The sequence below is a fragment of the Bos javanicus genome, chromosome 22 (assembly GCF_032452875.1).
Source record: "Bos javanicus breed banteng chromosome 22, ARS-OSU_banteng_1.0, whole genome shotgun sequence".
Lineage (NCBI taxonomy): Eukaryota > Metazoa > Chordata > Mammalia > Artiodactyla > Bovidae > Bos > Bos javanicus.
Genome location: NC_083889.1, coordinates 45089286 through 45114681, shown reverse-complemented (window position 1 = coordinate 45114681; position 25396 = coordinate 45089286). Strand labels below are relative to the sequence as shown.

At 40.5% G+C, this 25396-nt stretch overlaps 1 protein-coding gene across 10 annotated transcripts in view; it reads right to left on the bottom strand.

Annotated features, from left to right (window-relative positions):
* ERC2 (ELKS/RAB6-interacting/CAST family member 2) overlaps positions 1-25396 on the bottom strand; it is a 993593-nt gene that overhangs the window by 449820 nt on the left and 518377 nt on the right. For all 10 annotated transcript variants that reach the window (XR_009732518.1, XR_009732519.1, XR_009732517.1 and 7 more), the window contains one exon: positions 6323-6458. Coding sequence is in view for 7 of the 10 variants with exons in the window: in XM_061396628.1 (XP_061252612.1) it covers positions 6323-6458 (136 nt within the window). In the remaining 3 variants the exon portion in view is untranslated. The remainder of the gene's footprint in view (positions 1-6322; positions 6459-25396) is intronic.

Below are 25396 nucleotides of genomic sequence, written 5' to 3'. Positions count from 1 at the left end.
TTATAATAGAGAAATATTTTTCCAAACATTATCTCTTTTTAACAGACTGAATGACTGGTCTCAATTCTTCACCCTTCCTTATATCCATTTCTTTACAATGTTCTCTTCTTGGACAGAGGGTAGATCACCAAACCTTGACTATTAGCTTAACCATGTGCCTTGAAGTGGGGTGAAAAATCAGTGTTAGTTTAAGACTAGACCTTATGAGACATAGCACCTTTTGGCTTTCTGTCTTGTGTCTCTGCTACTGTCATAGAAAGTTTTCCTTGGTTACTGATGCCCCTTCAGCCTGAGCATCAGAACAAAACCATATGGAAGAGAGCTGTCCAGCCACTCACAGACCTGAGTGAGCAATAGACGTACCCACCCTAGTTCACTCTGGAGCAGCTGAGCTGCTTTGTCTACCTAAAAATCTGTGAGAATAACTATTGGTGCTTTAAAGTCATTGAGGTGGGTGATTTGGGGGTGATTTGCTACACAGCATTATTGTAGCACTTGCTAACTGATACATCTCTACCAAAAAAAAAAAAAAGGCTGAAAGACCCAGACATCATAAATTTTCTTACATGCAAACCTGTTTCTTATTTACATTAATAATCTAGACCCTGAAGGCACTTGAGCCTGCAATTCCTGCCATAAAACTATAAACTTAGGAACTAAAGAAGGGTGAGTTTGTAAAATCTTTCTTAATATGACTGCATTTTTAGGTTTGACTGAAATGGTCCAGTTTTTGCTTCTATACTAGTTTGGATAATAAATAACATGGTCACTTTATCTACATTAAAATTTGTCTCCAATTTTCATACCAACTGGATGAATCTCTTCGATCTCTCTTTGGAGTCTGATCCAACAGCTATTAGTGTTGCAGGCAGCGCTTTTATCTAAGATTTTCCTGGATATAATACCTATTTGGTTCATCAAAATCATGAAGTCAGGGTGTTGAAACATTACAAAATGCTGGTGTAGAATAAGTCAAGTTTCAGTTCAGTTCAGTCGCTCAGTCGTGTCCGACTCTTTGCAACCCCATGAATGGCAGCACGCCAGGCCTCCCTGTCCATCACCAACTCCCGGAGTTCACTCAGACTCAAGTCCATCGAGTCGGTGATGCCATCCAGCCATCTCATCCTCTGTCGTCCCCTTCCCCTGCCCCCAATCCCTCCCAGCATCAGAGTCTTTTCCAATGAGTCAACTCTTCGCATGAGCTGGCCAAAGTACTGGAGTTTCAGCTTTAGCATCATTCCTTCCAAAGAACACCCAGGACTGATCTACTTTAGGATGGACTAGTTGGATCTCCTTGCAGTGCAAGGGACTCTCAAGACTCTTCTCCAATACCACAGAGCAAAAGCATCAATTCTTCGGCCCTCAGTTTTCTTCACAGTCCAACTCTCACATCCATACATGACCACTGGAAAAACCATAGCCTTGACTAGATGGACCTTTGTTGGCAAAGTAATGTCTCTGCTTTTCAATATGCTGTCTAGATTGATCATAACTTTCCTTCCAAGGAATAAGCGTCTTTTAATTTCATGGTTGCAATCACTATCTGCAGTGATTTTGGAGCCCAGAAAAATAAAGTCTGACACTGTTTCCACTGTTCCCCCATCTATTTGCCATGAAGTGATGGGACCGGATGCCATGATCTTAGTTTTCTGAATGTTGAGCTTTAAGCCAACTTTTTCACTCTCCACTTTCACTTTCATCAAGAGGCTTTTTAATTCCTCTTCACTTTCTGCCATAAGGGTGGTGTCATCTGCATATCTGAAGTTATTGATATTTCTCCCAGAAATCTTGATTCCAGCTTGTGCTTCCTCCAGCCCAGTGTTTCTCATGATGTACTCTGCATATAAGTTAAATAAGCAAGGTGACGATATACAGCCTTGACGTACTCCTTTTCCTATTTGGAACCAGTCTGTTGTTCCATGTCCAGTTCTAATTGTTGCTTCCTGACCTGCATACAGGTTTCTCAAGAGGCAGGTCAGGTGGTCTGATATTCCCATCTCTTTCATAATTTTCCACAGTTTATTGTGATCCACACAGTCAAAGGCTTTGGCATAGTCAATAAAGCAGAAATAGATGTTTTTCTGGAACTCTCTTGCTTTTTCCATGATCCAGCAGATGTTGGCAATTTGATCTCTGGTTCTTCTGCCTTTTCTAAAACCAGCTTGAACACCAGGAAGTTCACGGTTCACGTATTGCTAAAGCCTGGCTTGGAGAATTTTGAGCATGACTTTACTAGCATGTGAGATGAGTGCAATCGTGTGGTAGTTTGAGCATTCTTTGGCATTGCCTTTCTTTGAATTGGAATGAAAACTGACCTTTTCCAGTCCTGTGGCCACTGCTGAGTTGTCCAAATTTGCTGGCATATTGAGTGCAGCACTTTCACAGCATCATCTTTCAGGATTTGAAATAGCTCAACTGGAATTCCATCACCTCCACTAGCTTTGTTCGTAGTGATGCTTTCTAAGGCCACTTGACTTCACATTCCAGGATGTCTGGCTCTAGGTCAGTGATCACACCATCGTGATTATCTGGGTCGTGAAGATCTTTTTTGTACAGTTCTTCTGTGTATTCTTGCCACCTCTTCTTAATATCTTCTGCTTCTGTTAGGTCCATACCATTTCTGTCCTTTATCGAGCCCATCTTTGCAAGAAATGTTCCCTTGGTATCTCTAATTTTCTTGAAGAGATCTCTAGTCTTTCCCATTCTGCTGTTTTCCTCTATTTCTTTGCTTTGATCACTGAGGAAGGCTTTCTTATCTCTCCTTGTTATTCTCTGGAACTCTGCATTCAGATGCTTATATCTTTCCTTTTCTCCTTTGCTTTTCACTTCTCTTCTTTTCACAGCTATTTGTAAGGCCTCTGCAGACAGCCATTTTGCTTTTTTGCATTTCTTTTCCATGGGGATGGTCTTGATCCCTGTCTCCTGTACAATGTCACAAACCTCCAACCATAGTTCATCAGGCACTCTATCTATCAGATCTAGGCCCTTAAATCTATTTCTCACTTCCAGTGTATAATCATAAGGAATTTGATTTAGGTCATACCTGAATGGTCAGTCTAGTGGCTTTCCCTACTTTCTTCAATTTAAGTTTAAATTTGGCAATAAGGAGTTCATGATCTGAGCCACAGTCAAATTTAGTAGGTGCCAAACTTACATCTACCAACCAATCAACCAACCAGCCTTCGAAACCAGATATCAACTGACTGAAACTTTAAGGGATTAACAGGCTAACTTATAAACAGGAAGTACCTAAAACAACAGTAAAACTAAAAAATCAAGTGCCCCCAGAAAGAAAAATTCTGTCTTCAGAAGGCAGTAATTACTGCATCTGAGTACATCTGCTTCACAATCCAGGAAAGTGGGAGTTTCACTCTCTATTAACCTTAACCAGAGACATTTTCATCAAAATTAATCGTGATTACTTTTTATTGCATTTCAAATGCTCTCCTTTATTTGGGGTGGTCAGGAATGCAACTAAGCAATTCCAGACCATGCTATCTTTTATGAATATGCCTATGAGGTAGTTATCAAGGCCCTTATGAAAATATTGCTATACAAAAGTTCATGGGCCAAAACAAGACATTAATTTCCATAACTAGACATGTGCTTAGAAAAGAAAAAAATTACTATATATATAGAAAAAAACAGAAACTTTGATGCTCAACACATATCAGCAGAACTGCACAAATACCCACACATATAATACATATTCTAAAAAATGCTTCTAATGTTTCATAACCTCTTATGGAAAAACTTGAATGAACTTTCTGACCAACCCAATATAAAAACAGTCAATCACTAACACTTATTTTGAGCACATCTTGTGCCAAGCACAGTTCTAAATTCTTTACGTGCACTGACTCTTTAGTCCTCACAGTAACTCTGGAGTAGGTGCAATGATCATACCCATTTTACAGATGAAAAACTGAGGCTCAGGGAAATAACCTGCTAAGAACATTCAGCTGGTAAATTTGGAAGCTTGAAACCTAGGCATTCTAGCTCCAGAGTCAGTTAAGGAAGATAATAACAACACTTAATCTCTGTGTCACCATGACCAACTGGTTTGTTATGTTTTGTGCTATGCAACCTCTGTACATTCTCTATAGCTCTCCTGCTTGGTGAGCCTGCCCTACTGCTCCATCCCTTCCATGTCAAACTTAGCTCCAATCCCACTGTTCCATGAAGTCTCTCTGCCACTCCACAGGTTGTTTTTTTTTTTTTTTTTGCCTTCCTTTCTTAATTAGAACTCTCACTACTTGAAGACAGTCAGATCTGGATTTGTGTCCCAACTCTGCCACTTACTAGCTGAATAATTTGGGGCCTCCTCCTCCTTCTCATATATCAAATGGGATAACAGTTAATCTACCCCATACTATGGTTATAATGGATCTCTGTGATTTTATCTGCCCAGCATCCCTTCTGAGCAGAACCCTCTTTTGTATGAGGGATATCTTGTCCTCAGTCTCAGACCATGTGACTTGGGTGAGGTTAACCCTTTTTCTCTAGACTCCAGGTAACCATATAAGTTGATCATGGCCTGGCCAATTTATTCATTCTATCTGCCTTCGGATTCCTGCCAGAACTCCTCAGAAAGAACCTTTCTCCTCCCCCTGGGGTGACTGCACTTGTACAATGTAGACTGAATGCTGGTAGCCATAGTTGGCATCACTGTGGAACAGCCTTCCTGAGAATCAAGGCAACCAAGAGTAGAGCACGCCTGTGAGTAGAACGAAGACAGATTCCTGATGCTATTGTGTGAATACCTTCATGTTATAAGATCTGGGGTCTATTCCTGGAATTTTCAGTTTACTGAGCCAACAGAGTCCCTTTTTTCTTTTTAGTTCAACTTGTTGTGTCCCTATGACTTGGAAATAAGAGTCCCAACAAACCCAGCTGACAGAACCAAAGACAGCACAATACACAGCATACTGAAAAGTTAATAAATGGGATCCACTACTGCTATTGTTCCTCTCCATTTGTTTCTTGAAGGCAGGAAAACTTGAAGTCAGTTCCATGTCTACCACTTACTAGGATGCTACTTCATACCTTTTCTGAGACTCTAGTATTACCATATATAAAATCACCAACATTACTCTAAGGCATGAATAAGAATACACGTCTGACAAGGCAATATAGTTCTGCAACTTTTAGTTATGATCTCAATTTGTAGGTTCTAATATAACATCTCATATGATTCATGGGAGACTGATTTCTCAAAAAACCCCGAGACTGATTTCTCAAAAACACTGAGGAAGCCATGGATTGAAATAAACTACTAGTCCATCCAAAGATGATCCCAGGAGGGAACAAAGGACTTGATGCTACCATCATGATACTCAAATCAGGCATCAATGTAAAGGAGTTTGATTGACATCATCAGGGCACCTCCAGAATACAGAGAAAAAAGAAACTAATATTGACTATGTAACCACCTTGTGACATGTTCTATGCAAGACATTTCCTTGTATTTCCTACTCTGGAATAATTACTTATTTCTCTTTCGGTCAATTAAAAAAGAGAATTATGAGTACATTCTGAAATTATCTAACTTCTTCAATCTCCAAGGAGGAAACCTAATATATAACTAGAGAAAGACACTAATTAATAAGCAGAATTTAACATGAACTCCGGCCAACTCGAACTTGAACTGCTCTGTTTAAAGGCACACTGGAATAAATAAAGGAACTTCAAAGCAAATGCCCTGTTTTAGCTTGAATGTTTTATTGAGCACATGGGGAGAGCTCTTTCGCCAAAAATAGGGATGGCTAATGAGGAAAAATTGGTGTTTTCAGTCGGCCAGTTGGTTTCTGAGATAGGGCCATCCATTCAGAGATAACTATATTCCACAGAAAAGACAGAATAATGATCAGAGCCTTGGAGTTTTGAACAAAACAAAACCAGTTCTGTAAAATGTCTGAAATCAGTTTGATGCATCCTCTTCCAAATACCTTCTGTGATAACACCCATACATTTCACTCCTGACACCAAAACAAGTTCAATATAATTCTAAAAGGAAGACGTTTCTGTTTCAAGCTTCTTGCCAACTCTATAACCGCAGCCCTTACCTTTTAAGGTGAGGCACAGGAACCAAGAGACTGTGTGCAGATTGAGCAAGTTCCACCATAACCTGCCTTTCTTGGGCACTATTTTGCTCCATACTCAGAAAGACCCACTGGGTTCCCTGGGAGTACATGGTTAGTGCGGGACTTAGAGCAAAGGTACGTCCACCATTTCCATGCATGCTTTCCCACAGCAAGGAGTATATTTTGGAGGGAATTGATCTCCAATTATTTAAGGGTTAAGAGGAGAAGGCTAGACTCACCTGCAAATGCTGAGAGTTGTCAGCCATGCTATCCTCTCGCCTGCGGACTTCTTCCAGTAACTGGGCATTCTTCTTTTTTTCCAACTGTTGATTGTGCTTCAGGTTGGCCACCTTCTTGTTCTGATCCTTCATATGCCTGAGAAAAGTCAGCACAGCTTGGTTAAATTCAGCCATTGGAAGATAATGTGTTATCGTAATAGAAGTGCCCAGTATAGAATATTTTGATATGTGTTCAGGAAAATTTAGGACTTCAAAACATTCCATTCATTCAACCACAAATATTTCTGGAGCACCCAATTAATACCAGGTGCCAGAATGGCAGTGAGGCTGCTGTGGTGAATGGGACAGGTATAGTCTTCACCCTCCTCATGGAGCTAGAAGTCCTGGGGGGAGACAGACAAGTACCAAGAACACACAACTTGGGTTTCCATATGTTGAAGGAAATAAATAGCGTGCTATGAGAGATGATGATGTGATTATATGTAGACAAGCAGTATGGTGGGGGAATGACTTCAGTCACTGTGGTCAGGGAAACCTCCTAAGGAAACAAGACTATGGGTGAGACTCAAAGGATCCCACCCAGGAGACACTAGTGGAGGAGCCCCTTAGGTAGAAAGAACAGCAGGTGTTATTCCCAAGGCAGGAAACAACCCAGTTACTTCAATCAACTGGAAGGGTACAGTGAAGCTAGTCCAAGCAAGGTGGGGGGACAGGGTGTAGGAAGGTACAGGGTTGGGAAAGAAGTGAGATAGGAAATGGAACTGCAAAGGTAGGTGGGACTCAGGCCACACAGAGGGCCCTGTGGTCTGTGATGGGGGCATTTACCTTCTTCTAAGTGGTTGCTGTTCTAATTACTATTATTCTTTTGGATCATGTTCCTATTTTGAAATCATAATCTATTACTTTGATTTTAAAATAATAATTACAAGGCTCCAATCAAATACACTGTCATCACGTAGCTCAAGCAGAGTAACACTTTGGCTAATCACCATGTTAAATAAAGCCTGAGTGGTTGGAATAAAAGTTCTTAATGAATCTATAGGATTTCAAAGTGAAAAATCATAAAGCAATCAAGTGAATGAAAGACTAAGGATAGAAGACAGTTTTATTTTTAAAAAAAAGGTGTGTATGTTGGAGGGAGTTACAGACTTCATGTGGACTATTTCACCAGCAGCGTTTAGCAAAACATTCCAGAGATTTAGGCAACCATGTCGACAGCAGGTCCCATAAATCTAATCCAACACATGAGGAGACAGGAGGGCAGTACAGAGCGCTCAGGAGCAGTGATTCCAGAAGAGGAGAGCCCTGGAGCAGAGTCACCTGGGGGTCCCCAGTAATCCTTCTGTGACCTCTTCCCAGCACTGCTGAGTCAGCCACTGTTACTGAGCCCTGACTCCCAACAGAAGGGTATTGAGTACCACTGCTCTTGCAAACTTATGGATGAGATGAGAATTAGATGATAAACAGCAAACACGTCCAGATGAAACAATAACCAGGTGGTAGCCCACTCAAAAAGAAACCCTTATTTCTAGTCCTTATGAAATTATATACTCCCCTACACCCTCCAATGCCAAGAAAATAAAGTTCAAGAGAATTGTTTATTAAGCTGAGAAATCTATTAGAAATCTTGCTAATAAAAATATTCTGAACACTTTGGCTCTTTACAAATATTTACAGAACCAACTGAAGCAGTGATTTAAATACTCCTGGTGGCACATATTAAGGGGATAAAAGGTGAGGTGGAATAACCATCCTGTTACTCATTATTTGGACTGGATAATCACTGATATTTCTCAGTTTTAGTGATATAGTATTATATACCTATGAAGCTATGAACTAAGTGTACACACTAATCTACTTTTAGAAGACTGTCTTTTGGTTACTATGTAGGTGTTAAGAATGACCTCTTGCTTCCTAATTGAACAAGAATATAGAGGTTCTAAAGTTCACACTAAGCCAGGGGAAGCACATTTTCTTGTTGCATAGTAAGTAAGATCAGTAACAGAATGCGATGGAGAGGTCCATAACACTAGTGAGACTGTTCAATTAGAGAACATCTTTATAACCAAATACTTCTTTTTATTACTTTAAAATCCACACTTATATAGAACTAATTGCTAAATATTTCCCCTGCAAGTACCAGGGTTAAATACAATAGATTATTATTACAAACATCATTTGCACTGTTAAAAAACTCCTACATAGTTCTTGAAGCAGTTTGAACATATTAGACCTTATCTCCTGGGATGCTGCAGTGGTTTTTTCAATCCAAAAAGAAAAAAAAATTTCAAAATCCACAAATCCCTGAAAGCTTTCCTAAATTAAGAATGAGTAGCTAGGAAAAAAGAGAAACTAAAGTTTGGACTCTGTGATGGAGGCAGACCATCAAATTCTCCAAGCATTCCTTCAAATACTGACTTACTTAGGACTCCAGTGATTAGAAAGGTTGGGTTTTGAATGGCACTGCTTAGGATTTGGGCCTAATAGATCAGTGCAGAGTAAGGTGATAAAAATGACCATCCTGTCTCTGTACACATGAACATCAAGAGATACATATACAGTACGCAAACTCCTTGACAAGAGTGCTATGATTTTCAAATGTATTTCTACGGGTAGAAGTCTTTCTTAGACTGAAAGTTTCCTTGAAAGTTAAAAGTGGAAGGAAAAATTGCTCTGCCAGAGGTAGGATTGAGATAAGGAGTGGGGTGGGGTGGGAACAGGTAATCAGCACCTCATCTACTAGACACTCTCTCTTCCAGGTGCCCCTTAGGGAAGCCATAAGTTCATGAAGCACAGGTCAGAAACAGCCATTTTCAGGGTAGGAGGAGAGAGAGGGAGGCAGGTAGAGAAGTCATGAAATTAAAAAATTTGAAATCCCTTGAAGAAGAGTAAATGTACCCACAGAAGCTCACTGGAATGAATTATCATAGTGATTTTTACTACCAATAAATTTGACATTTCCAAGAATATAGATTTGGAAGTGACTTATCAGTCCTTTTACCACCTGCAAGAGTAAATTCACAGTGCATAAATCAGGCTAAACTCAGTACAGATCTCAACTGTCTCTAAATTTGAGAAGGTAGAGTCCCTGGGGGTGCAGATGACAAAGCCCTCGGGCAGTACTGCCTCAGAGGACAGTGTCAATGACACCCACTTTCCAAACTCCCACCCACTAGGCACCCTGGCATGCCAAGGCCCTGCCAGAAACTGACCTACTCCATGTTCTAGAAAAAAATGTGGTTTTTTTGGAGTGAAATTTTTCTGCAAGGAAACATCATTAAAATATATTCAAGACACAATGTTTCTTCAAAAAAGCAGTTATTGGATCAGTGGTGAATAGAGGTTAGTGGGAGAGTACAGTAATAGGGTCAGCTTTCTGTGTTCACCTTAAATTGACCAGTTTAATAAAGCAAGTCACATCAATTTTAAAAATTAAAAAGTCAGCACTTTTAAAATTCCAATAGGTCTCAAGATCAACAATGGCTACCATATTAAGAATGAATGTCTGACATTTCTCCAAAGATAGCATATAGATAGAAGGCCAATAGGCATAAGAGAAGATGTTAAAAATGCAAACCAAAACTACACCTTATACCAGTCAGAGTGGTCATCATTAAAATGTCTACAAATAACAAAGGCTGGAGAGTGTGTGGTGAAAAGGGAATCCTCTTACTCTGATAGTAGGAATGGAAATTGGTACAGTCACTATGGAAAACGTTATGAAGGTTCCTCGGAAAACTAAAATTAGAGTTGCCATTGATCCTCCAATCTCACTCCTGGGTGTATATCCGGAGAAAACTATAATTTGAAGAGACACATGCACCCTAAAGTTCACTGCCCATTTACAATAGCCAAGACCTGGAAGCAACCTAAAAATCTAAAAGTCTGTATATACACACACACACACCACACATGTGCACAAACACATACACAACAGAATACTACTCAGCCATAAACAAGAATAGAACAATGTCATCTGCATCAACAGGGGTGAACCTAGAGATTATCATACTAAGTATAGCCAGTCAGACAGAGAAAGACATTTGTTACACCCTATAATATCACTTAAACGTGGAATCTAAAATATGACACGAATGAACTGATCTATCAAACAGAAACAGACTCGCAGACATAAGGAACAGACTTATGGCTGCCACGAGGGAGGTGGGGAGGGGTGGACTGGCAGTTTGGGATTAGCGGATGCAAACTATTATATAGAGAATTGATAAACAACAAGGTCCTTTTTATAGCACAGGGAACTATATTCAATATCCCATGATAAACCATAATGGAAAAGAAAACATAAAAGGAATATGTGTGTGTGTGTGTGTGTGTGTGTGTGTGTGTATAACTGAATAACTTTGCTATACAGCAGAAATTAATATAACATTGTGAACTAACTCTATCTCAAATAAAATACATTTTTTAAAAAAGGAATGAAAGTCAGAGAGGACAGAATCCTGCTATTCTCACTAAAATAGTCCATCAAATTAAAATAAAAGTATTCTCTAACTTGCTGTTGAGAGAGCATCATACTTTCAAAAATACTCATTTGATTGAATGAATGCTTGCATTGATGTCATTGTCACTTCTCTATGTTAATATATATCTAATTGATACAATAATAATGTTTGAATTTAGAAACTATGTGAAATACTTTCAAAAACCTTACACCTTCTCAGACACTCAAAGTAAATATTACTTTCACCAGGTGTGAGATCTCATTTATTTAAACTTTTAGGATTTTTAGTTCTCCTACCTTTAATACCAAATTTTTTCCCACTTATCAGACTTTCAGGGCTTAGCATCTCTCTTCTTTTTCATTCTTCCCAAAGGAAAGGAAGCTGTTCTCTATTATGACATAGCCTAGAATATAGGCCAGGAGAAGCATATGTTCTTCTAAGAGCATGTGTATTTTTGCATATAAACTAAAAGAAAGCTTCCTTCTTTTAAAATCTCCGCAGAAACAATGTCTGTCATTTTTTAATCTACCTGCTCTCAAAATCTTTAAATTGATAACATTCATTGTTGGAGAGGATTCAGGAATCCAGCTCTGTCATATGTCACAAGAGTCATTTAAAAAGCATTTTTAGAAACCAATTTGTAAGTATACACTGAAGTGTACATACCTTTTGCCCCAGCAAACCCATTTCTAGGCAAGTGGCCTACAAAAATGCTTGCATGTGTGCACAGATATACATGTACAACAATTTTTGTAGTTTTGTAAAAATGAAAATTTGATAAATGCCTAACTGTCCATCAGATGCTTTTGAACTGTGTGGTGATGGAGAAGACTCTTGAGAGTCCCTTGCACTGCAAGGAGATCCAATCAGTCCATCCTAAAGGAGATCAGTCCTGGGTGTTCACTGGAAGGACTGATGCTGAAGCTGAAACTTCAATACTTTGGCCACCTGATGCGAAGAACTGATTCATTGGAAAAGACCCTGATGCTGGGAAAGATTGAAGGCATGAGGAGAAGGGGACAACAGAGTATGAGATGGTTGGATGGCATCATCAACTCAAGGGACACGAGTTTGGGTGAACTCCAGGAGTTAGTGATGGACAGGGAGGCCTGGCGTGCTACAGTCCATGTGGTTGCAAAGAGTCTGGCACGACTGAGTGACTGAACTGAACTGTCCATAAGAAGGAAACTAGCTGAAGAAATCAAGTACATTCATATTATAGAATCCTAAGCTAGCTAAAGACATTCAGGCAAAACTGAAGTGTGGACATGGAAGAAATTTTCAAGACATCAGATCAGATCAGTCGCTCAGTCGTGTCCGACTCTTTGAGACCCCATGAATCGCAGCACGCCAGGCCTCCCTGTCCATCACCAACTCCCAGAGTTCACTCTGACTCATGTGCATCGAGTCAGTGATGCCATCCAGCCATCTCATCCCCTTGTCCTCTTGCTCCCAATCCCTCCCAGCATCAGAGTCTTTTCCAATGAGTCAACTCTTCGCATGAGGTGGCCAAAGTACTGGAGTTTCAGCTTTAGCATCATTCCTTCCAAAGAAATCCCAGGGCTGATCTCCTTCAGAATGGACTGGTTGGATCTCCTTGCAGTCCAAGGGACTCTCAAGAGTCTTCTCCAACACCACAGTTCAAAAGAATCAATTCTTCGGCGCTCAGCCTTCTTCACGGTCCAACTCTCACATCCATACATGACCACAGGAAAAACCATAGCCTTGACTAGACGAACCTTGTTGGCAAAGTAATGTCTCTGCTTTTGAATATGCTATCTAGGTTGGTCATAACTTACCTTCCAAGGAGTAAGCGTCTTTTAAGTTCATGGCTGCAGTCACCGTCTGCAGTGATTCTGGAGCCCCCAAAAATAAAGTCTGACACTGTTTCCACTGTTTCCCCATCTATTTCCCATGAAGTGACGGGACCGGATGCCATGATATTGTTAACCAAAAAGAGAAAGCAGGTTGCAGAATAATACATATAGTCTGATCCTACTTATGTTAAAATATAAAAGCCTATTGGGATGTATACATGCACTCATATGGAAATAGCCTGTATATATACTCCTGGAAACTCCACAGTTATCTGTGGAGTTATCTGTAAACAACAATTATCACTGAAGAAGATAGTGAGATTGAAGAAGCGGGAGCTTTCCCATCCTACTGTATTTGTGTGCAGGTGTTTAAGTGAGGTATAAATACAGACAAGGATGGGCACAGATACTAAGTGCACAAGTCAATGATTTTTGACCAGAACCTTGCCATCCCCTAGCCTCATGTTCCTTCCTTCCCTCTGTGACAAAGTAATCTCTACTCTAACTTCTATCTACATGTATTTGTTTTGTCTATTGTCGAACTTCAAAGAATCATACGGTATATGCTCTTTTGTGTCTGACTTCTCTGACTCAGTTTAGGATTTTTGATATCACTCAAAATGTTGTATGTAAGTTCCATTTTATTGCTGAATACTATTCCATTACTATGAGTATACCACATTTTATTTAGCTATTCCCTTGTTAAGTGGATATTTGGGTTCTTTCTGATTTTTTTTTTCTAAAGAATAAGATTGCAATGAACATTACTATACAAGTCCCCCCCCATCCCTCCATGGTCATATGTTTCCCTTTCTCTTGGATAAGTAACTAGATGCAGGTTTAACTTGAAGTGTAAAATGGTACAACCACAATGGAAGATACTTTCTGAGTTCTATGAATCTTCCAGGAGCAGCTGCAATGCAAGGACTAGTACTATAAACTCTGGAGCCAGACTGCCTGGGTTTCCATTGGAAGTCTAGTAGTTTATAGCTATGTGGCCATAGGCAAATTTCTTAACCTCTCTGTACTTCACACATGAAACGGGAATAATTGTGTGCAACTCAGAGCAGTGTTGTACAAGTAGCTTTTTATTATTATTTTTTATTTGGAGCGTTTGTTTGGTTCATCATTATTGGTTAATGTAGGTTACTCATGGGGTAGTGTGCTCTCTGTATTTATGGTTCACTTTTATAGACCACTGGACTTCCCTGGTGGCTCAGACGGTAAAGCATCTGTCTACAATGCAGGAGACCCGGGTTCTATCCCTGGGTTGGGAAGATCCCCTGGAGAAGGAAATGGCAATCCACTTCAGGACTATTGCCTGGAAAATCCCATGGACAGAGGAGCCTGGTAGGCTGCAGTCCATGGGGTCGCAAAGAGTCAGACACGACTGAGCAACTTCACTTTCACTTTCAGAGTTATTGTGAAGAGTTGATGAATTTGCATACGCAAAATGCTTAGACAGACTACAGGATGTTCCCTCTCTCTCACACTTAGTTTACAATATGAATGTAATGGTGTCCTGTGCAATACTGTGAACACATATTTAGTGTCTTGCTCCCTCACCAGAATAGCAGGTATTCCAGATACTTCAGACAATGGACTTTGGAATGTAATATTATACCCCTTTTGTCATACATTTAGCTTCTACTTGTGATTTCCTTAATAATAAGATAAGTTACATTCCTGGAACCTTACCCTAATAGAAGAGTCGCAGGAAGGTCACCACAAGCCTGGGTAAGTGAGCTGGGATCCTGAAGTGACTGCACAAGTAGATGGGCCACACACACACATACAATGGAAACTGACGATGAGTACTGCATGCTGAATTTGCCATAATGAAAGTTTTTACCTTTTCTGAGATGATTCCATTTTTTTAAAAAGCTTGTAAATACCATTCAGTACTTCAGCATAGCTATAAATTTTAGAAAGCTGTCATAAATACTCTAAAGATATTTTTAGAGCATGCACAAATGTGCTGAATATCATGAGCATGATATTCCTTCCTTAAAAAAAAAAGTATCTGGCCAGCTATGGCTACTTGAATCTTACTCTCCTCCCGACAGAAGGCAACAAGTAGGATCAAGGTTTTAGGACTTAGTTCCAGAATAAGCCAGACCTCTTGAACTTTGCATTCTGCAGCCTCCACTCAAGAGCAGCCTACCAGTTGGGCCAGGAGCATCGATGACTGCCTAGGTCCTTACTAAAACCCTCCAGCAGGATGCCCACTATCTCCTCATGCTCCCTTCTTGGCTTCCCTCCTCAGTAGATTCTCCCTCCCCTCCTTACCTGTAGTCCTTTCTCCCTTCATTCCCTGGAGGTGAATAGCCTCCCATCTCACTCTTCTCTGTTCCCACCTCTCCTGTGGTGTCTGGGGTTGCATGAAGATCCAGAGATTAGGCCACCTCAGTTAAAGCACATGATGCCAACATAACTTAGACTGACAACATTTATCATGTACTAGGACAGTCAGGCGGAGAAGGCGATGGCACCCCACTCCAGTACTCTTCCCTAGAAAATCCCATGGGCGGAGGAGCCTGGAAGGCTGCAGTCCATGGGGTCGTTAAGAGTCGGACACAACTGAGCGACTTCATTTTCCCTTTTCACTTTCATGCATTGGAGAAGGAAATGGCAACCCACTCCAGTGTTCTTGCCTGGAGAATCCCAGGGATGGGGGAGCCTGGTGGGCTGCCGTCTATGGGGTCGCACAGAGTTGGACACGATTGAAGCGACTTAGCAGCAGTAGCAGTAGCAGGACAGTCAGGTATACCATGAACGTGATAATATTCCTAAAGAAAGAAGGGTTAAAGGCAAGCAGGTGTTCAGATTTGAAAACTTGAGAAGTGGAGCTTCCCAGAGACAATGAGAGTCCTAACTTTTCACCTTAGAGTATCTGACTCCATCAGCAAAATTCTCCTTGGAGGAGAAGATTTTATATGTCTATTCCTCATTCAGTCTAAAGAAATGGGTGAATCATTTGAGACAAAGCAGGTCAAGAAACAAGATAGTAAGATGCCCAAGACCAGTGACTTAGCTGCCAGATTGGTTGTATTCTCATCTCAGAGGCGACACTTAAAAAGTGCGTGACTCTGGGCAAGTTATCTCATGGTGGGTGGGAGGCATTAAATGATTTCATAAGCCTAATGTTCCTACAACAGTCCCTTGAACACAGTGGATAATTTATAAATGCTAGCCTGAACCCTCCGACCCAAATAACACTCTTCTAAAGTGTGTATCTATTTCCCTCACCTCATTTGCCAACAAGAGCCAAGAAAACCTAGAGAAAAGGTTACAGAGCAGAAAATGGTCACAATTAGCAAGAGAAGGGTTTGTTTTTCTATAGATATTTCATGTAGGAGAGATTTCAAAGGGATGACTTCTTTCAACTGTTCTCCTTTATTCTAGCCCTGCAGAATCTCCTCACCCAAAGTATCAAAGGAGCACTACCTTAAGTATGAATGGAGCCCAATGACTGACAGCCTAAGCTCAAGACAAGAGATGACGGGGCCTGTTAGAGAAGACCCCAGGGATAGAGAGCAGAGAGAGGCAACCCTCACTGATACCTCCTTGCCCTCCTCTAGATGTACTCGGTAGGACTGTCATCAGAGGAAACTCAAACAGAAAAGGCAAGGCCTTTTTCTCACCTGCTTCAGAAGTCAATGTTCAATCCATGGGCATCTATTAATAAGGCACTCTTTCATCAAGCAGACTAAACAATACCATTGTAAGGGTCACATGATTACCTAAGAAGCTTGGCTCTTTCTATTGGCTCTTGCTACTAAATAAATTTCTTATCACTTGGTCTCCCAGGTAGGTATGGTGACCCAGAGGGCATGGGCTGGTCGTGCAGGTCTGAGAATGAGAATTCTTCTACAAAGAAGAATTCAATCTCATATAATGAATATCAGTTTATTGTCAATGAAATGAAACTCGGATAAAGTAAAAAAGAAATAAAATAAAAGTGGACCAATGGATGTAACAGGGCATTACCTGGTAAAAACACAGTGACAACCTAGAGTTCTCATTCCTATAGTCATTCTTGAAGTTAAACTGAAAGTCTAAAAGCTTGAGTCCAAAATAAATAAGCCTTGTTTCTCTTTCTTAATTTATATTCAATAGATACTTCAAAAAAAAAAACTACACAGTTCACAGCAGGCTGATGGCTTGTTCCCATTTATGCTGCTTAGAAAAGCTTTCTAAAGACTAAAAATAGGGATCAGCAAACTTTTTTCCATAAAAGGCTATATATATAGTCAATAACTTATGCTTTGGGGGCTATGCAACCTTTGTAAACAGTATTCAACTGTGTCACAATTTTGTCATTGTAGCATGAAATCAGTCACAGATAACATGTACCCAAATGGGTGTGACTGTACATGAATAAAACTTTATTTATAAGAACAGGTGGCAGGGCTGAATTTGGCCCATGAGCCACAGGTTGCTGAAGCCAGGTAATGACAATCACAGCAGCAAATCCTCACAGCCCATGATGTGCTCTAGGCACTTTACATACACTAGCTCACTTAATCCTCACAACCCTATTAATCAAAAGTCCTTTGATTATTCTTACAGCTGAAAGTTACAGAATAACTGAGCAGCAGAGGCAGAATTCTGAATCATTCTGGCCCAGAGGCTACCTCCAGCCCCTTACATCTGTGCCGTGCCAACCAGCTGTGCAGAATGTCGCAGAACTCCTTCACACCACTGTCTCACTATCTCTTCTCTCAAGCAGCCCCAGAAAGCTCTAGGGAGGAGAAACAGACATGCTCAGGATACAATCGCTGTTCCATAGTTCAGCTACTTTAAGGCACACCACTCCAAACTTCACAGGATGCCGGGAAGCAACTTGGTTGACTGTTAGAGAACTAGATACATATGAGGTAATTACCCAAGAATATTAGCTTTCAGCCAGGGGAGCTCTGGAATGGAAGGTGGGAGCTTAACAGCTTTAGACTTCATGGGGGCAGTGATAGTTACTGAAATAAAGACCCAGCTAGGAAGCTGAACAAAAAACCAACAAGGACACCATGCAATTTCCCATTAATTTCCGGTCTCTGGACATGTTAACCTCAATGTGACCATTTTTGAACAAATGATTAGCTTTTATGCATGAGTCTACCTCCACAAGTAGAAATGTTTAGTGTATTTCATATCCTGGGACTTCACTGCCTCATAATGAGCTTGGCTCTTCCTCCCATACAAACAGACTTAAATCGAGATTAAGAGTTGGGAGATGATAAAATAAGCAAAGATGAAAGTAAAAGTTCAACAAAAATGGAAAGTAAGAGAAACACAAAGGACCAAGGACAACCGCAGATAACAGGTAACAGACCACAGGACAGAACTTCTGGGGCCACGGGTGCAAAACCAAGAAAGGACCCAGACCTAAGATTAAAACTCCTGCCTTGTTCCCTCCAATTTTCTCCTTGCACATCATTTAGTTCTTTTCAAATTAAAAAAAAAAAAGGAATCTGAATACTTTAGAAACAAAACATTTGTATAATTGCCACAATTCCACAGAGCATTGTTTTTTATAAAAGCCTCCAACTTCACCATTAGACATACGAACATTAGGGCCAATTTGGTAGGGTGTCAGTTGTATTTACAGTTTGGGGTAATATAAAAACATATGGAAACTGTGAAAATTGACCCCCAGGGGGCTAATGTCTGAGGAAACCAACATTCCACAGTCTGGCCAGAGGTTGGGGGCGATTTGCCCAGACAATATACAGCCAACCTATGAGCACAGGGGCACTTCGTGTATGCAAGACCTATTTTTATTGCATTCAACCTGGAATTGGCCTGTAGAAGCCCAGACATAAAACAGAGTGAAGGCATAAGAAGATAAAAATCTTTTATGCTGATTTTCCAAACTAGAGTACAGGAATAATGTGTTAGAGTTTATATTACTTCCTATCAGAAATCAATGTTAAAATATCGCTAAATAATAAAACTGCCCTCTGTTACCAGATGTGCCAGGTACGGTGCACTATAAAAATATAATTTCAGGAAAAACAACATCCTTTTACAGATAAAGAAAAGGAGGCTTAGAGAGGTTAAGTACTGACCCAATATAATATAGTTAATAAGCAGAGGATCCATAATCTGAGCCATCATTTCTATGATGCCTAAGCTCATGGTCTCATCTAGTATGCTATATTACTGTACATTATTATGAGAGCTTTGCCACAAAAGTAAATGGGTCATTCTGGCTAGATCTATATATATATATATCTGTATCTATATCTATATATACATATAGATATATATCTCAATACATATATCTATTTAGAGAGATACAATCCTTTTTTTTCTTTTCCCTAACAGGAGGCAAAGCACCAGCCTCAATAAGTAAGTTATACTCTCTTTAAGATCTGGACCATCTGAGGCACGGCTTATCAGAACTTCCCAAAGATAGTTTAGACTAACACCAAATCAGTTTTCCCCTGCTGCCTAACAAATTACCACAAATTTAGCAGCCTAAAACAAACACTTATTTATTATCTCACAGCTTCTGTGAGTCAGAAGTCCAGGCAAAGCCTGGCTGGTCCCTGTGCTCCTGGTTTTACCAGGCTGAAATCAAGATGTTAGCCAGACTGCATTTCTCATTTGTAGGCTTAAATGGAGAAGACCGTACTTCCAGCCTCATTCAGGTTATTGGAAAAATTCCTTTCTTTGCAGCTGTAGAATGAGGTTCCCAGCTCCTCATTGGCTGCAGGCTGGAGCTGGAGGCTGTCTGCCATCTGCATGGCTGTCATCGTCCCTTGCCATGTGGCACTCTGCACAGGCAGTTCACATGGCTGTGTGGTTCTCTGAGGCCAGCAGGAGAATCTCTCTCTCCAATCTGCTAAGGAAGAGTCTTACAACAGGAGTGATATCCCATCCTCTCTGCCATATAACATACTTATTCAAAGAAGCGGCATCCATTACTTTTGCCATATTGTTTAGCTACATATAGGTCACAGGTCCTGCCCACACTCAAGTGGAGGGGGTTATTCAAGAGTGTGAAAACTAGGGGTCAGAGATCATGGGGACCATACCAGAATTCTTTCTACCTTATGTGCTACCCAGCAGAATTTTTTCCAGTTATGGAACTGTTCTGTTCTGTCCAATACAGTAGCCACTTGTCATGTGTGGCTGCTGAATAGCCAAAGTGCAGCTACTACAACTACAAAATTGACTTTTCAAGATTATTTAATCTTAGTTAATTTAAATGTAAATAGTTACATGTGGCTAGTAACTACCATATTGGACAGCAGATATCTGGACATTAACCAACATTCAAATTGCATGCTAATTTTTTTTTTTTTTTAACTTTTTAAACCTTTGTTTCGGAGAAGGCAATGGCACCCAACTCCAGTACTCTTGCCTGGAAAATCCATGGACAGAGGAGCCTGGTAGGTTGCAATCCATGGTGTTGCTAAGAGTCAGACACAACTGAGCGACTTCACTTTCACTTTTCTCTTTCATGCATTGGAGAAGGAAATGGCAACCCACTCCAGTGTTCTTGCCTGGAGAATCCCAGGGACGGCGGAGCCTGGTGGGCTGCTGTCTATGGGGTCACACAGAGTCGGACACGACTGAAGTGATTTAGCATAGCAAACCTTTGTTTGTGCTAATCTTTTGAATGGTTTCCCAATCTTTTTATTGCCAATTTCAGATATTTCTTGGGGACTACTTACTTCAGTATCTACCCAACAGACTTATTTTTTCCATTTCCCAAACTTCTTCCAAAACATTTTCACCAATGTAACCTAAGGCATTTGAAAGGCCTAACTTATGGCCAATAAGTGGTTATGGAAATTTATGCATCCTTATACTTTCCCAAGTGTTTATCCCCATGATAACTCTCTGAAAAATAAATGCATGGTCTTTCCACTCTTCTCATAACTCAAACCTCTTGTAACTCTTAGTCTAATGTCAACGATTAAAACAGAATCAGTGGTGAGTGGTGGACAAAGTGAAAATCAATGAAGGATATCCAAATGGCAGAATTATCATCAAAGAGGGTGCAAGCCACTTCCCTCCAAATGTATGAGAAGACAGAACAAACCACTTCCCACACAACTGCCTCAACACAATTAACCACTTCCAAAATACATCACTGTAATGCCACCTATTTCAGTTTTACTTGGTGATGTTTTTTTTCACTCGGAGGTTTACAGAGAGTGTTCTGGCAGCACTAACTCTGGAAGATGTTAATAACTGTTAACAAAACAGAAACAGGAAACAAGAAAAGAAAGGCTAGGCTTCAATAAGCCTTGATGACATAAATAGGTATGAACTAGCTTCTTATGCTGCAGGACTTTTCAGAGCCTTTACTATTATAAAAAAAGTGCACTGTGAATACAAGTAATAAGATTTGATAGACAGAGTGCCTGAAGAACTATGGACAAGGTTCATACAGGAGGCAGTGATCAAGACAATACTAAAGAAAAAGAAATGCAAAAAGGCGAAATGGTTGTCTGAGGAGGCCTTACAAATAGCTGAGAAAAGAAGAGAAGCAAAAGGCAAAGGTGAAAAGGAAAGATATGCCCATCGGAATGCACAGGACCAACGAATAGCAAGGAGACATAAGAAAGACTTCCTCAGTGATCAATGCAAAGAAATAGAGGAAAACAACAGAATAGAAAAGACTAGAGATCTCTTCAAGAAAATTAGAGATACCAAGGGAACATTTCATGCAAAGATGGGCACAATAAAGGACAGAAATGGTATGGACTTAACAGAAGCAGAAGATATTAAGAATAGTGGCAAGAATACACAGAAAAACTATACAAAAAAGATCTTTATGATCCAGATAGCCACGATGGTATGATCACGCACCTACAGCCAGACATCCTGGAGTCCAAAGTCAAGTGAGCCTTAGGAAGCATCACTATGAATAAAGCCAGTAGAGGTGATGGAATTCCAGCTGAACTATTTCAAATTCTAAAAGATGATGCTGTGAAAGTGCTACACTCAATATGCCAGCAAATTTGGAAAACTCAGCAGTGGCCACAGGACTGGAAAAGGTCAGTTTTCATTCCAATCCCAAAGAAAGGTGATGCCAAAGAATGTTCAAACTACCGCATAATTGGACTCATCTCACACGCTAGCAAAGTAATGCTCAAATTTCTCCAAGCCAGGCTTCAACAATACATGAATCATGAACTTCCAGATGTTCAAGCTGGATTTAGAAAAGGCAGAGGAACCAGAGATTAAATTGCCAACATCCACTGGATCATCGAAAAAGCAAGAGACTTCCAGAAAAACATCTATTTCTGCTTTATTGACTATGCCAAAGCCTTTGACTGTGTGGATCACAGCAAACTGTGGAAAATTCTGAAAGAGATGGGAATACCAGACCACCTTTCCTGCCTCCTGAGAAATCTGTATGCAGATCAAGAAGCAACAGTTAGAACTGGAAATGGAGCAACAGACTGGTTCCAAATTGGGAAAGGAGTACATCAAGGCTATATACTAACAATCTGCTTATTTAACTTATATGCAGAGTACATCATGAGAAATGCTGGAATGGATGAAGCACAAGCTGGAATCAAGATTGCAGGAAAAATATCAATAACCTCAGATACACAGATGACACCACCTTTATGGCAGGAAGAAAGAACTGAAGAGCCTCTTGATGAAAGTGAGAGAGGAGAGTGAAAAAGCTGGTTTAACCCAGAGGGATGGTATGGGGAGGGAGGAGGGAGGAGGGTTCAGGATGGGGAGCACATGTATACCTGTGATGGATTCATTTTGATATTTGGCAAAACTAATACAATTATGTAAAGTTTAAAAATAAAAAAAAATAAGAGAAGAAAAAATAAATAAAATCAACATTCAAAAAATGAAGATCATGGCATTCAGTCCTATTACTTATGACAAACAGACGGGGAAACAATGGAAACAGTGACAGACTTTATTTTCTTGGGCTCCGAAATCACTGCAGATGGTAAAGATGCTTGCTCCTTGGAAGAAAAGCTATGACTAGCCTCAGTTCAGTTCAGTCGCTCAGTCGTGTCCGACTCTTTACGACCCCATGGACTGCAGCATGCCAGGCTTCCCTGTCCAACACCAATTCCCATAGCTTACTCAATCATGTCCATGGCGTCAGTGATGCCATCCAACCATCTCATCCTCTCTCATCCCCTGCTCCTCCCACATTCGATCTTTCCCAGCATCAGGGTCTTTTGAAATGAGTCAGCTCTTCACATCAGGTGGCCAAATATTGGAGTTTCAGCTTTAGCATCAGTCCTCAATGAATATTCAGGACTGATTTCCTTTAGGATGGACTGGTTGGATCTCCTTGCAGTCCAAAGGACTCTCGAGAATCTTCTCCAACATCACAGTTCAAAAGCATCAGTCTTTCAGCGCTCAGTCCTCTTTATAGCGCAACTCTCATATCCATGCATGACTACTGGAAAAAAACATACCTTTGACTAGACGGACCTTTGTTGGCAAAGTAATGTCTCTGCTTTTTAATATGTTGTCTACATTGGTCATAGCTTTTCTTCCATGAAGCAAGCATCTGTTAATTTCATGGCTGCAGTCACCATCTACAGTGATTTGGGAGTCCAAAAAAATTAAGTTTCTTAATGTTTCCATTGTTTCCCCATTTATTTGCCATGAAGTGATGGGACCAGATACCATGATCTTTGTTTTCTGAATGTTGAGATTCAAGTCAGCTTTTTTTCACAGTCGTCTTTAACTTTCATCAAGAGGCTCTTCAATTCCTTTTTGCTTTCTGTCGTAAGGGTGGTGTCATCTGCATATTTGAGGGTATTGATATTTCTCCCAGAAATCTTTATTCCAGCTTTTGCTTCATCCAGCCTGGCATTTCGCATGATGTACTCTGCACATAAGTTAAATAAGCAAGATGAAAATATACAGCCTTGATGTACTCCTTTCCCAATTTGGAACCAGTCTGTTGCTCCATGTCCAGTTCTAACTTTTGCTTCTTGACCTACATACAGATTTCTCAGGAGGCAGGAAAGGTGGTCTGGTATTCCCATCTCTTTCAGAATTTTCCACAGTTTGCTGTGATCCACACAGTCAAAGGCTTTGGCATAGTCAATAAAGCAGAAATAGATGTTTTTCTGGAAGTCTCTTGCTTTTTCGATGATCCAGTGGGTGTTGGCAATTTAATCTCTGGTTCCTCTGCCTTTTCTAAATCCAGCTTGAACATCTGGAAGTTCATGGTTCATGTACTGTTGAAGCCTGGCTTGGAGAAATTTGAGCATTACTTTGCTAGCGTGTGAGATGAGTCCGATTATGCGGTAGTTTGAACATTCTTTGGCATCACCTTTCTTTGGGATTGGAATGAAAACTGACCTTTTCCAGTCCTGTGGCCACTGCTGAGTTTTCCAAATTTGCTGGCATATTGAGTGCAGCACTTTCACAGCATCATCTTTTAGGATTTGAAATAGCTCAGCTGGAACTCTACCACCTCTACTAGCCTAGAAAGCATATTAAAAAGCAGAGACTTTATTTTGCCAATAAAGGTCCGTCTGGTCAAAGCTATAGTTTTTCCAGTAGTCATGTATGGATGTGAGAGCTGGACTATAAAGAAAGCTGAGCGCTAAAGTATTGATGCTTTTGAACTATGGTGTTGGAGAAGACTCTTGAGTCCTTGGACTGCAAGGAGCTCAAACCAGTTAATCCTAAAGGAAATCAGTCCTGGATATTCATTGGAAGGACTGACACTGAAGCTGAAACTCTAATACTTTGGCCACCTGATGCGAAGAAGTGACTCCTTGGGAAAGACCCTGATGTTGGGAAAGATTGAAAGAGGGAGCAGAAGGGGACAACAGAGGATGAGATGGTTGGATTGCATCACCAACTCGATGGACATGTGTTTGAGCAAGCTCCAGGAGTTGGTCATGGGTAGGAGTGCCTCGAATGCTGCAGTCCATGGGGCTGTAAAGAGTTGGACGTGAGTGAACGACTGAACTGAACTGTGAATCTCCAAAAAGGAGTGGAGGGATTGGGGGCAGGAGGAGAAGGGGATGACAGAGGATGAGATGGCTGGATGGCATCACTGACTCAATGGACATGAGTCTGAGTGAACTCCGGGAGTTGGTGATAGACAGGGAGGCCTGGCGTACTGCAATTCATGGGGTCGCAAAGAGTCGGACACGACTGAGTGACTGAACTGAACTGAACTGAACTGAGGATGTTCATTAGACTTATTTGATGCAAATCCTTTTCCCCCAAGATCTTAATGCTGAATTATTGCTCTGAGGTACACAATCTGAGAAATAATAATGTTAACCAGAGTTTCCCAAGCTTCAGTCATTAGTGTATCATCTCACTGATTTTTGTTACTTACTAGGTAATATTTCTCTTTAAATGTTTTTCACTTATATACCTTTTAGCCTTAGATTCATTCTAAGCAAGTATTAGTAGATTCATTTGTTTGACCTGCAAGCTATGGATGTTCAGTGAGAAGAGGCATAGCTAACAAAATACATAAATTTTCTTCTGTATTATAAGCATCCTAATTTTTAAACATGCAATTTAAAAAACAAAGATACTGATACTGCATTAAAGAACACGTGGAATAGGAACCATGTCTTCGTCTTCCCCGTATGGCAGGTGAAATTACTGAAATTATTGCTCAGAGCAGTTCAATGACTTGCACACACTCACTCATGTCTAAGACCTTCAGTGTCATTGGGGATTGACAGCTGAGATAAAAGCAGTTAGGTCTGGTTGCCACTAAGCTGGTCCCCAGGTTTCCTCAGTTAGGGCTTCTTGAAATGTCTCCATGTTGAGTACTAAGGTAAGGCACCCTCCACTGTACTTCAGCA